The following is a 13,594-nucleotide window of genomic DNA, read 5'->3' as shown; positions in this document are numbered from 1 at the left end:
TGGCATGTGTGGGAGTGTACAGGCTAATCTGAATTCCCCAGATAAGCCTCCACAACTCAAATGGCAGAGCTGGGAATCAAACCCGGTTCCTCCAGATCAGAGTGCACCTGCTCTTAGCCACTATGCCACTGCTGCTCCCAGGGTCTAGTGCTCTTCTGGTCTTAGCACTGTAAGCAGAGCATTAACTAATGTTCTTCCCACACACACACACACACAAAAAACCAGGTACCAAAAACGTCAGGTGGAGGAGGATGCCGGCCAGTTCTTACCACTGATCTGCAAAGGAGGATCTTGAACCCGCTGCTGGAGGCCTTTCATATTCTCCATGAACTCCAGGTGGAACTCCTGGATCACCTCTTCCAGCAGGCCTGCATCCTTCAAACCTCGCCAGAAGATTTAAGTATAGGTATGAGGGGAGAAAACAAGAGAATTATTGTAGTGACAGAAGCGAGACTGCCCGTCTGATGGAAAAGCAGCACACATTTGCTAATAAGTAGCCTTGGAATTATATTGCATGAGCTGCAAACTGCTCGAGAAAACTGTTCCTGGATTATTAGAACAATCCCCTTTCCCTCCCCCCCCAACAAACACCCTGTGAGGCGGGTGGGGCTGAGAGAGCTCTGAAGAACTGTGACTAGCCCAAGGTCACCCAGCATGCATTGGTGTGCACAAGCTAACCTGGTTCACCAGATAAGTTTGCACAGCTCAAGTGGCAGACAGGAATCAAACCCGGTTCTCCAGATTAGAGTGCACCTGCTCTTAACTGCTACACCACACTAGATTCAAGTCTAATAGCACCTCAGAGGCCAACAAAATTTGGGGGGTATAAGATTTCAAGTATCTGACGAAGCGACTCTCAAAAGCTTCTGCCTGAAAATCCTGTGGGTTTTACTGAACTAGCTCTTGTTAAATCTTTTCCAATGTTTTTGATGGAGGAGAAGTCGATCTCTGGCTCCCAATCTTGACCCTCCTTGATCTGAGGTTGCAAATGCCTTAGCGGACCAGGTGCTCAGGAGCAGCAGCAGCAGCAGAAGGCCATTGCTTTCACCTCCTGCATGAGGCTCCCAAAGGCACCTGGTGGGCCACTGCGAGTAGCAGAGTGCTGGACTAGATGGACTCTGGTCTGATCCAGCAGGCTCTTTCTTATGTTCTTAAGGCCATTGCTTTCACCTCCTGCAGGTGAGCTCCCAAAGGCACCTGGTGGGCCACTGCGAGTAGCAGAGTGCTGGACTAGATGGACTCTGGTCTGATCCAGCAGGCTCTTTCTGCATGTTCTTAAAAGGCCATTTACTTTCACCTCCTGCAGGTGAGCTCCCAAAGAGCACCTGGTGGAGCCACTGCAGTAGCAGAGTGCTGAATGAATGGACTCTGGTCTGATCCAAGCAGGCTCTTTCTTATGTTCTTAAGGCCATTGCTTTCACCTCCTGCAGGTGAGCTCCCAAAGGCACCTGGTGGGCCACTGCGAGTAGCAGAGTGCTGGACTAGATGGACTCTGGTCTGATCCAGCAGGCTCTTTCTTATGTTCTTAAGGCCATTGCTTTCACCTCCTGCAGGTGAGCTCCCAAAGGCACCTGGTGGGCCACTGCGAGTAGCAGAGTGCTGGACTAGATGGACTCTGGTCTGATCCAGCAGGCTTATGTTCTTAACATTGCATTTATTTCATCCAGAGTCTGGATGAAGGCCTTTGGGAGGGGAGACTCTCTTTCCACTGCTCCTTCAGTTTTTCTTCAGGCAGCTCAGCCTGCCTTTTGCCCCTGATTTCCTACATCTTGTCAGGTGGGCCAGGTGAGAGCCAGCGTGGTGTAGTGGTTAAGAGAAGGTAGAGTCTAATCTGGAGAACCGGGTTTGATTCCTCACTCCCCCACCTGAGTGGTGGAGGCTTATCTAGTGAACCAGATGTGTTTCTGCACTCTTACATTCCTGCTGGGTGACCTTGGGCTAGTCACAATTCTTCGGAACTCCCTCAACCCCACTGTGTAACCTCACATACCTGTGTAACCTCACATACCTGCTCGGGAGTGGCAGCAGCAGCAGAAGGCCATTGCTTTCACATCCTGCACATGAGCTCCCAAAGGCATCTGGTGGGCCACTGTTAGTAGCAGAGTGCTGAACTAGATGGACTCTGGTCTGATCCAGCAGGCTCGTTCTTATGTTCTTACTGACCCCTGGAGTGACTTCACATCATGACATTTACTAGATAGACTATGTTTATGGGATGGTTTGCCATTGCCCTTCCCAGACATCTACGCTATATCCCTAGCAAAGGGGTGCTCATTTTACTGACCTCAGAGGGGGGAAGGCTGAGTCAGCCTTGAGCTGGCTACCTGAAACCGACTTCTGCCGGAACTGAACTCAGGTCGTGGGCAGAGCTTTGGCTGTAGCATTGAATCGCATGCTCTTTTCCTCAGAAGCCTTTTATCCTTAATACAGACGATGAGAAATAAACCACAGGCAACCCATCACAAGCATTACCTCCGATGCTGGTGGTCCAATCGGAGTCGTCACAAGTTTCTATGGTGATACCATTGTTGCGGCGAAGACCATTCCGCAGGATTCAAATCGAAACAATACAAACCAAATTACTTTTCCATAGAGAATGAATCAGTTCGCCATTATGCCCCTGTGAACAAGTCAACTCTTCTACTGCAAGAGCCTCCCACTCAGATGTTCTCTGTTTCTACCGATCTGTTATGACTAATTCCGGCCGAAAAGCTGGAAAATGTCCTCATCCTTCCAAAGCTCCTGTTTATGTGTGACTAGGATTTCTTTACATTATCAGTTATCGAGGAACAATAAACCTTGAAACAGGTATGTGCGAATCATGGGGCTACCATGGGGCTACTGTTGATTCATAGAGACAACAATCCCTATGGGGTAGGTTGTGAACACTGTGCAGGGGGGGGGCTTGGTGAATTTTATAGCCAAGGGGAGAGGGTTGAGACTCTCCTACATTGGGAAAATCGATGGGACCTGGAATTGTAGCCTTGGGGAACACAGTGGTTAAAACTCAAAAAAAAAAATATAATGCTCGGGTCTATTTCGGCAATGTGTATTCTACATTTTTATTAGTGCATTTAATCTTTCATCTCTCTCTCTCTCTCAAGCTTCCCCCCCCCCCCCAATAATTCAGGGGACCATCTTAAATCAAACGGCTAGATTCTAGCACCTCATGGACCAACAAGACTTTTGGAGTATAAGTCTCCAAAAGCTTTGGCTGATTCCGCATGGGCCAAAAACAGCAGTGTGAAAATGGTGTAAAAGGGTTTAAAACGGTGTAAAGGGTTTATACTGTTTTTCACACCGTTCACACCCGCTATTTTTGGCCATCGCGGAAAATCAACTGCTGACTTCCCAAAGCTGATACCTAGAAAATCTTGCTGGAGTCAAATCTAGATGTTCTGCCGTACCCCAACATGGCTACCCTCTGTAACTCCCTTAACTGGAAATATGTGAATTATGTAGGTGGAAACCAGTTGCTTGTCTTGAAAGGAAGCCCAGTTCAAGAGGAATCCAAGTCCTGGTGCACTGCAGCATAAAAGATGAGCAGAATCCAGCCAGCACATCACTGGGATGTTGAGTCAACAGAAGGACAAACTGTTAGCTGTAATCTAGGCTCATTGTCGGCAAAAGTCCACCTAACCTGTGTTTCAGCTTAATAATCATCAAAGAACAGCAGCAACTGGTTGTGGTGGGTTTTCCGGGCTGTGTGGCCGTGATCTGGTAGATCTTGTTCCTAATGTTTTGCCTGCATCTGTGGCTGGCATCTTCAGAGGTGTATCGCAGAGGGAGGTGTGCTACACACTGTGTCCAGACTTCCCTCTATGATACACCTCTGACATCTTGCTCTAACATCTGTAGTTATGAAAACTTTTGAAAGGCTAGTGATGTACCATTTGAAAACCATCGGATCCACTGTTGGACCCCTTGCAATTTGCATACCGAGCAAATGGGTCGACAGATGATGCTGTTAATATGGCTTTACTATATCCTACAGCATCTTAGATGTAAAGACCACAACAAAGGGTCCTCTTTGTTGACTTTGGACAGCATTCAATACTATCAGACCAGGACATTCTTCTAACCAAACTAAAATTCTCAGCTAGCAGTTACCTGAGCATGTTGTAGAATTGGATCACAAGCTTCCTAACAGATAGGAAACAACCCAGGTGAAGCTAGGAAAAATTACATCAGACACACCTGTAAAATGAGCACAGGGGCCCCCCCCAAGGGCTTTGTATTACTTTCACCACTTCTCTTCTCTCTGTATACCAATGTTTATCTCACCACGATCCATCTGTTAAAATGCACAGAAATTTGCAGATGATACAGCAGTCAATTGGTCTCATTGAGAGGAACAACGATGAAACCCATACAGGCGGAGGTTGAACAACCCCAGCCTCGTGGTGCCACTGGGACAATCTAGAGACTGAACACACTTAAAACCATTAGAAATGGTGGGTACTTGAATTTCAGGAGAAACCACCTCCCATCCACCTCCCTCTCACAATACTAGACAACACAGGTATCAACGGTAGAGACCTTTAAATTTCTAGGCTCCATCATATCATGACCCTGAAATGGTCACTAACATCAAAAATGTCATCAAAAGCACAATAAAGAATGTTCTTTCTCGCCAACTCAGGAGAGCTCAAACTGCCCAAGGGCTGCTGATACAGTTCTACAGAGGGAGATCATTGGAGTCTGTCATCTGCACCCTCTATAACTGTGTGGTTTGGTTCTGCAACCCAACAAGGTCGACACAGACTTCAGAGGGAATGAAAATCGGAACTGGAAAAAACAATTGCTGTAACCACCACCTTCCATTTGAGGACCTGTATACGCGAGGGTCAAAAGGACTGTAAATATTTACTGACCCCTAGCATCCTGGACATAAACTGTTTCAACTCTGACCCACCTCTAAGCGTCACAGAGCACTGCACACTGAGACAACTAGACATAAGACAGTTTTCAGATACCCATCCTCTATTAAACAAATAATTCCCTTGATAATGTCAAACTATTTATTATATATTTATTATATAATTACTGCACTACTTTTTTCATCATTCCTATTACCCATCTCCTCCCGCTTATGACTGTATGACTATAGCCTGTGCTGACATTTCATTTTATTTTATGATTTTACATTTTATGTTTTTATTACTATTGATTGTTTCCTGATTGCTTACTAGACCTATATGACAATCATTAAGTGCTGTACCTTATGATTCTTGACATATGTATTTTCTTTTATGTACACTGAGAGCATATGCACCGGAGACAAATTCCTTGTGTGTCCAATCACACTTGGCCAATAAAGATTCTATTCTATTCTATTCTATTCTGAAGATGCCAGCCACAGATGCTGGTGAAACATTAGGAAAATTAAGAGTAATAAAAGGAAACATTTCTTCACACGTTGCGTGATTGGTGTTTGGAATATGCTGCCACTAACCTGGATAGCTTTAATGGCCACTAACCTGGATAGCTTTAAAAGGTGGTGATGGCCACTAACCTGGATAGCTTTAAAAGGGGCTTGGACAGGTTTATGGAGAAGAAGTCAATCCATGGCTACCAATCTTGATCCTCCTTGATCTGAGATTGCAAATGTCTTAGCAGACCAGGTGCTCGGGAGCAGCAGCAGGCCCTTGCTTTCACATCCTGGATGTGAGCTCCCAAAAGTATCTGGTGGGCCACTGCGAGTAGAAGAGTGCTGGACTAGATGGACTCTGGTCTGATCCAGCAGGCTCTTTCTTATGTTCTTATGTTCTTATTAGGAACAAGATCCACCAGACCACGGCCACAAAAGCCCAGAAAACCCACCACAACCAGCTGAATCCGGCAGTGAAAGCCTTCAACAATACAACAGCAGCAACGTTTCAAAGACCTGCCTCAAGAGACTTCTAAAGCCCTGAGCATTACCTGGACCAAACTAGAACCTCTACTGGTACAAGCATCTGGAGGCAAAGGGGCAAGAGAACCCAAACGCCTCTGTCCTCGGTGACCTAAAGCAGCAGAGACTGTGGAAGAAATGGCCCCTGCCTGGCTCTCACAGAATACCATAAAGAAGAGAAGAAGAAGAAGAGTTTGGATTTATATCCCCCCTTTCTCTCCTCCAGGAGACTCAAAGGGGCTTACAATCTCCTTGCCCTTCCCCCCTCACAACAAACACCCTGCGAGGTGGGTGGGGCTGAGAGAGCTCAGAAGAGCTGTGACTAGCCCAAGGTCACCCAGCTGGCATGTGTGGGAGTGCACAGGCTAATCTGAATTCTCCAGATAAGCCTCCACAGCTCAGGCGGCAGAGCTGGGAATCAAACCCGGTTCCTCCAGATTAGATACACGAGCTCTTAACCTCCTACGCCACTGCTGCTCTTAAAACCTCGTGGACCAGGCAAACGTGGAAAGCAGATGCACTGAGATCAAATCTGCTGTTGGGGGTGTTTCGTCTGTTTCTTTTGCAACACCTTGGAATGCCCGAGGGAGGAAAGTACCTTCGTGGGTTCAAAGAAGCTAGATTTGAGTCCAGTAGCACCTTGAGGACAGTCAAGATTTTTGGGATGAGAGCTTTCGAGAGTCAAAGCTCGCTTCGTCAGATATGAATATGAATAGAGATTCCCGAGCCCTTATATCCCAGATAGAAAGCGGGAAGGGAGTCGAGATGCAGAGATACAATCTAAAACATAATCAGTCTGATTACGGCACGGGAGAAATGACAGGGAATTATATTTTGCACTGTTTCTCTGCATCCCGTCTTCCTCCTTTGCAACCCCCTTCCCGCTTCCTGTCTGGGATATAAGAGCTCGGGGATCCCCGTTCCTATTCATATATGACGAAGCGAGCTTTGACGCTTCAAGATGTTCTGGTACAAACCAACACAACTACCCTCTGAAACTGGGTTCAAAGGAAGATATCTCGCAATTATAATTCAAGGTCCCAGTTAGAAAGACTCTGCTTTCCTTATTTTTTATTTTATTTTATTTTACATATTTATATACCGCCCTCCCCCAAAGGCTCAGGGCGGTGTCCATCAGTCGTAAAAACAATTTAAAACATATAATAATACATAAAATACTAAAACTTGCAGATGGCTTCAACCCCTCCCTCCCCCCTTTGTGTACCCATGGAGGCCAGATGTTCTTTATGGCGAAGTTGAAATCATCCCGGCTGGCCAAATGCCTGGCGGAACAGGTCCGTTTTACAGCCCCTGCGGAAACTCTGTAAGTCCTGCAGGGCCCTGATCTCACTCGGAAGCCTGTTCCACCAGGTAGGGGCCAGAGCCATAAAAGCCCTGGCCCTTGCAGAGGCCAGCCGGATCGCCTTGGGGCCAGGGATCACCAGTAGGTCTGCCTCCGATGAGCGGAGGGGCCTAGAAATTTTATTTCTCCAGTTCTCTAGAGCCTGAGACTACAGACAGGGTACTGAGAGGCGCAGGCTTGTGCCCAAACAACATCGGCATTACCCCATATGTCCCTACTCAGCCCCTGCGTTCAGCAGAGGCCAATTTACTGGTGGTTCCTGGCCCCTCAATGATGCGGCTGGCCTCCACTCAGGCCAGGGCCTTTTCAGTCTTGGCCCCTGCCTGGTGGAACGCTCTCCCTCCAGCTGTCCGGGCCCTGCGGGATCTTGGTGAATTCCGCAGGGCCTGTAAGACTGAGTTGTTCCACCGGGCTTTTGGAGTGCCCAGCCGCTGATTAGGTGCCCCTTCTACTTCTATTCCTACGGTTTTCGGAGTCCCCCCCCCTGTCATCTAGGGGACCCACTTTTGTTACTGTCTTGTTCCCCACTTTTGGGGGAGGGTTTTAATCTGGGAATTACATTGCTGGCCTTCCATTTTACTGAATTACTGCTGCGTTTTAAATATTTAAACTTTTAAACTTACATTTTAATTTAATGGGGTTTTGTTTATATACTGTATGTGGAATCCATGTTGTACACCGCCCAGAGCCCTTTGGGGATTGGGCGGTATAGAAATCCCATAAATAAAATAAATAAATAAATAAATAAATAAATAAATAAATAAATAAATAAATAAATAAATAAATAAATAAATAAATAAATAAGGGGACCCAGAAGGTGAGTGTAACTGAACACACAGGGTCTGCCTGAACAGTTTGCATACCATCAGCCGAGGCAGGGGTGAGAGGGATGTACTCAGTCGAAGTCTGGCTAGTTAGAGAGACTCTGGCTCCGGTCAAGTCTATTTTGGTGCTTCGGCAGGTGTTCGAACACACCTTTGTGTGTTCGTAGAAGTCGAGCTCGCCCGAATCCATGATCTTCCTGAAACACACACGAAAGCAACACGTGCAATGATTGAAACCAAAAAAATCCCAGCGGAAAAACGTTTTATGATTATTGGCATATTTCATTCATTTCAAGAGGGGTTGTACAAGGGGATGTTTCTAGCTAGCCCTCTGTCTGTGTCTAAAATAAGCATTGTTGATGCGGGTCAAGGCCCTGCTGAGATTGAGGTAGGATTTTTTAAAACATTATTTTTTAAAATTTAAAACATTTTAATGCTGCCTTTCCACTCAGATCCCCCCAAGGGAACATGCATAAACAATTAAAAACATTTGAATGCTTAAAGGACCTTTAAACATTTAAAGTAGCTCAATAAAAATACGTTAACAAACGTTGCCATAACCAGGTAGGAAGGCCAGTAGCCATTACTGTGGGTAAGCCAAATGAAACCAGAATGTCTTCAATTGCTGGTGAAAGGCACCAAAAGAGGGAGACAGACCAATCTCTCTGGGGAAGACTTCCAGAGTTTTGGTGTCACAACCAACAAGGTCTTTTCTTGGGTGGTGATGGCACCCATAGCAGGGGCCCCCAAAGATGACTAGAGTTGTCAGGTTGGTTCATATGGATCAGGGGTCTGCAACCTGCGGCTCTCCAGATGTTCATGGACTACAAATCCCATCAGTCCTTGATGGGAATTGTAGTCCATGAACTGATGGGATGGGAATTGTAGTCCATGAACATCTGGAGAGCCACAGGTTGCAGATCCCTGATATGGAAGAAGGCGGTCCTTGAGGTATGTTGGTCCCAGGCCATACAGAAGAAGAAGAAGAATCGGATTTATAATCTCCTTTCTCTCCTATAGGAGACTCAAAGGGGCTTACAAGCTCCTTGCCCTTCCCCCCTCACAACAAACACCCTGTGAGGCAGGTGGGGCTGAGAGAGCGCCGAAGAACTGTGACTAGCCCAAGGTCACCCAGCTGGCACAGGCTAATCTGAATTTCCAGATAAGCCTCCACAGCTCAAGCGGCAGAGCAGGGAATCAAACCCGGTTCCTCCAGATTAGAGTACACTGCTCTTAACCACTATACCACTGCTGCATTAAAGGTCAATAACAGCACCTTCGACTGAACTTAGAAGCCAATTGGATGCCAGCGGAGACAAAACAGTATTGAAACAATATGGGCCCTGTGACCCCCAGATCCATTCTGATGTGGATTGTACGAACAAGCAGCTAACCTTAGCATAATCCCATTCATCCGGATGGCCCTCTTCCAGTCCTTGAGGGTGGACTTGCCAGCCAAATGCACAAACTCCTTGGGACTTATCAAGTGGTTGTCGTACTGCAGAAGAGAGACACGGCATGGGGTGAAAATGCAAGACTACCGGCATTAACTGTACAGCTCCTTTTCTAACTCGGCTGTTTCCACCTCTGGGTCTCCGCCACTTCTCGGAGAACGGAGCAGGCCTCGAAGTCTTCTCAGAGAAGGAGAAGGAGAAGAAGAAGAAGAAGAAGAAGAAGAGGAGGAGGAGGAGGAGGAGGAGGAGTTTTTATCCCCCCTTTCTCTCCCGTAAGGAGACTCAAAGGGGCTTACAATCTCCTTGCCCTTCCCCCCTCACACCAAACACCCTGTGAGGTAGGTGGGGCTGAGAGAGTTCTGAAGAACTGTGACTAGCCCAAGGTCACCCAGCTGGCATGTGTTGGAGTGCACAAGCTAATCTGGTTCACCAGATAAGCCTCCACAGCTCAGGTGGCAGAACAGGGAATCAAACCCAGTTCCTCCAGATTAGAGTGCATGTGCTCTTGACCACTACACCACGCTGGCTCTTAAGGAAAAATGCAAGATTGCAGTGAGGCTATGGCATTAAAAGCCTTGTGGGAGAGGCTGAGGCTTTTTAGAGCAGATACAGACTGTGTGCTGATGCACAGTTCCGATGCCTAAAATGTGCTTTTTGTGACTGCAGAGAACTTCAAGACCACCTACGGGGCGTCAGGTCGTGCACAAAAATGAGATGGTCCAAGACACACAGGCCTGTCTGCTGGAGCCTCTCTTTTCTGCAGCCCACTCACCTGGACGCATTTCACATTGATGCCGGGACAGACGAACTTCCGCCATATCAGGTTGGCTTTGCTGTCTCCACAGGTGATGGGGTAAACAATCTCGGCTTCCATGCACTCATCTCCTTCAGCCATCTTCACTTCAGGGAGAGGGATCAGAAGGAACACAGTTTTTAAAAGATCACGATCACAGATCAGTTCAGTTTTAAAAGGCCGGGGACAACTGCGGGTTGGCTGGCAATGGCGCTTCTTCATGTGTTTAATATTTGAGTGCCCGGTTTATTTATTTATGATCAGATTTATATGCCGCCCTTCCCCCGAAGGGCCCCGAAGGTACAACACAACACACACAACAAAACAGGTGGAGCAGCGAACGAATACAAATTATAACACGATATAAACTCCCAAAACATAAATACTAAAAACCCCATTAAAAGCAGCGTTCAATACAATACAGTAAACAATATGAAATCGGCATCCTGCAAGTAACCCATTTTAAAAACCCTCCTCAACAAAGGAGAAAAAAGGGGGAGAAAAGGCGGTGGGTCCCAATGATGGTGAAGGGACCCTAGATCACAGGTGTCAAATTTGCGGCCCTCCAGATGTTATGGACTACAGTTCCCATCATCCCCTGCCAGCATCATGTCCATAACATCTGGAGGGCCGCGAATTTGACACCTATGCCCTAGATGTAAACCACAGCTGGGGAGGGAAGGGAAGGGGGGCACAATCAGTGGCCGGCCCCTTCAAAAGCCCGGTGGAACAACTCAGTCTTGCAGGCCTTGCAGAACTCAACAAGATCCCACAGGGCCCAGACAGATGGAAGAAGAGTGTTCCACCAGGCAGGGGCCAGGGCCGTGACGGCCCTGGCCCAAGTGGAGACCAGCTGCATCATCGAGGGGCTGGGGACCACCAGTAAATTGGCCTCCGCAGAACGTAGAGGCCGTGTAGGGACATATGGGGTAAGGCTAAGGTGACCAGATGGTCACCTTTGCAAACAGGGAGGGGCAGGTAGGCGGGCGGCCACGCACGCAGCCGCAGGAGCGCGCTGCCTTCTGAGGCGCTTCCGTTTCCTGCCCTGTCACAGGGCAGGAAACAGGAGCGCCCCAGAAGGCAGTGTTTTTGCGGCCGCGTGCGCGGGAGGCTGCCGCACTGCCTTGCGCCCCAGAAGGCAGTGCGGCAGCCTTCCAAAAATCGGGACACTTTAAAAAACCTGCAGGACGTGGGACAAATTGTCTTAAGGTGGGACTTTCCCACCAAAAGCGGGACGTCTGGTCACCGTAGGTTAGGCGGTCCCAGAGGTACGAAGGTCCCAGGCCGCGTAAGGCCTTGAAGGTTAACACCCACACCTTGAAGATGATTCGGAACAAATTACTTGAATGAATTTCACAAGGAACTCTGAAAAATATTTTGATATCTGATAATAGCAGTTAAGAGTGGCACTTGCAACAAACTGGAAGATGGAAGAATGCCCTAGCCTGGAAAATTGGGAAAATAAATCATGGGAAGAAGCAACAAATGGCTAAACTAACAAGAATGGTTAGTGAAAGACGCAACCACAAATTCCAAGATAAATGGAAAATGCACTTCTCATCTTATACTATTCATGAATGTATAATTGAGCAGCATGTTCCTGATGATGAACCACAAAAAGCGAGCACTGCTGGGAAGCGTAGTGCTTGGCCAACTGGGAGGGCCTAGATTCCAGCTCCTCCTGGAGGGGCAAGAACAACACTTCCCAGCAGCCTTTGCTGTAGGAAGTCATACTTCCTTCCCCTGCACTGGAATAACTTAACTGCTAGTTATTGTTTTATGTTGTACACCACCCAGAGCCCTTCAGGGATGGGGCGGTATATCTAATAAATAAATAAATAAATAAATAAATAAATAAATAAATAAATGGGTGGGTGGGTGGGTGGGTGGGTGGGTGGGTTGGGTAAGTAGGTAGGTAGGTATTCATAAATGTAAAAAAAATGAAATGTGAATAGTGGAAATGTAGTGTGCTTGTGTGTATGTATATGTTACGTATGTGTATACACACACACGGAATTAGTAGTACGTGTAGGTGTCAGTATCGTGATATTTGTGTAGGAGGGCAGAGGAATTTCATAACCCGGTAGATGTTATCCCTTTTAGAAAAAAAATATTTAAAATACAATAATAGTTGTGACTGATTCTCAGTTGAACATCATCAGCCCTTACGGAACATCATCAATATAACTTGACTGACTCTTTTTTTTAATTTATATTTAGATTGTAATTAAGCCAAGTTTCATTCTCGGTTCTTATTCTTTTGCTTCTTTAACTGGTTTTATAACTTTGTTATATTTCTATGAAAAAATGTTTTTAAATGCTAACTGAATGTGAAGCCCTTCTGTGGAGTGTAATACTAAACCTCCTCTAGCGCTTTCTTTCTTTCTTTCTTTCTTTCTTTCTTTCTTTCTTTCTTTCTTTCTTTCTTTCTTTCTTTCCTATTTATTATTATTATTATTATTATTATTATTATTATTATTATTATTATTAATTTTATATACTGCCCTCCCCCTGAGGGCTCAGGGCGGTTCACAACAAGGTTAAAACATACATTAAAACATAATTTAAATATTAATTACATAAAAACAGAACCCATTTAAAAATGTGGATGGCGTCCGGCTACCCCCTCCCCCCCTTGTGCCCACAGGAGGCCAGATGACATAGTAGATGTATTTTTAACCAGGCTGGCCAAACGCCTTGGCTATCCTGCATTGTCAAAAACTAGAGGCGTAGCTCCAAGGGGACGGGGGCGTGCACAACACACCGGGCGCGTGCCCCTGTGGGGGCGTGGTGGGGGCGTTCCAGGGCAGAACAGGGGCGGATGTTGGCGTGGCAGTGGCGTAGGACGCACCGGGCACTTTTCCCCCTTGCTATACTACAACCCCACTTCTCACAGCAGATGACAGTCCTGTAGCTGATATCAATGGAACCGTGACAGAGACTGAAGACCACGGCTGTGTTGCCAGCCTATCAGTGCAGGGCTCTCTGACCGTGACCCCCAAGGTACCACAGTGTCACTACTGACCAGAATACAAACAAGTGACCAGTGCTGGTCACTTCACCTACCTAAGAGGGCCTCTTTCAGATGCGTGGAAGCTGTGAAGGCGGCGGCAGCTGCAGCAGCTGCATTTTCTGACTCTAAGGTGTCTTCGTTTAGATCGCTGTGGGTAAAAGAGGGAGGAAAAATCACAAAATGAATAAAAATGAACAAAAACAACACTGGACGTTTTTATAAGTTCTACTCTGGATAATCTTTCTACAGCCCTG

The 13,594-nt window shown here is 46.7% G+C and overlaps 1 protein-coding gene across 1 annotated transcript in view; it reads right to left on the bottom strand.

The window, feature by feature from the left end:
* Window positions 1–13,594, bottom strand: part of GMEB2 (glucocorticoid modulatory element binding protein 2) — a 35,442-nt gene that overhangs the window by 7,994 nt on the left and 13,854 nt on the right. Inside the window, 7 exon segments of the mRNA XM_048496046.1 lie at window positions 270–394; window positions 1,814–1,826; window positions 2,473–2,527; window positions 8,118–8,277; window positions 9,475–9,578; window positions 10,307–10,434; window positions 13,394–13,488. Coding sequence (XP_048352003.1) covers window positions 270–394; window positions 1,814–1,826; window positions 2,473–2,527; window positions 8,118–8,277; window positions 9,475–9,578; window positions 10,307–10,434; window positions 13,394–13,488 — 680 coding nt within the window.

This window comes from Sphaerodactylus townsendi, linkage group LG05, assembly GCF_021028975.2.
Source record: "Sphaerodactylus townsendi isolate TG3544 linkage group LG05, MPM_Stown_v2.3, whole genome shotgun sequence".
NCBI classification, from domain to species: Eukaryota; Metazoa; Chordata; class Lepidosauria; order Squamata; family Sphaerodactylidae; genus Sphaerodactylus; species Sphaerodactylus townsendi.
This window is presented reverse-complemented; position numbering and strand designations above follow the sequence as displayed.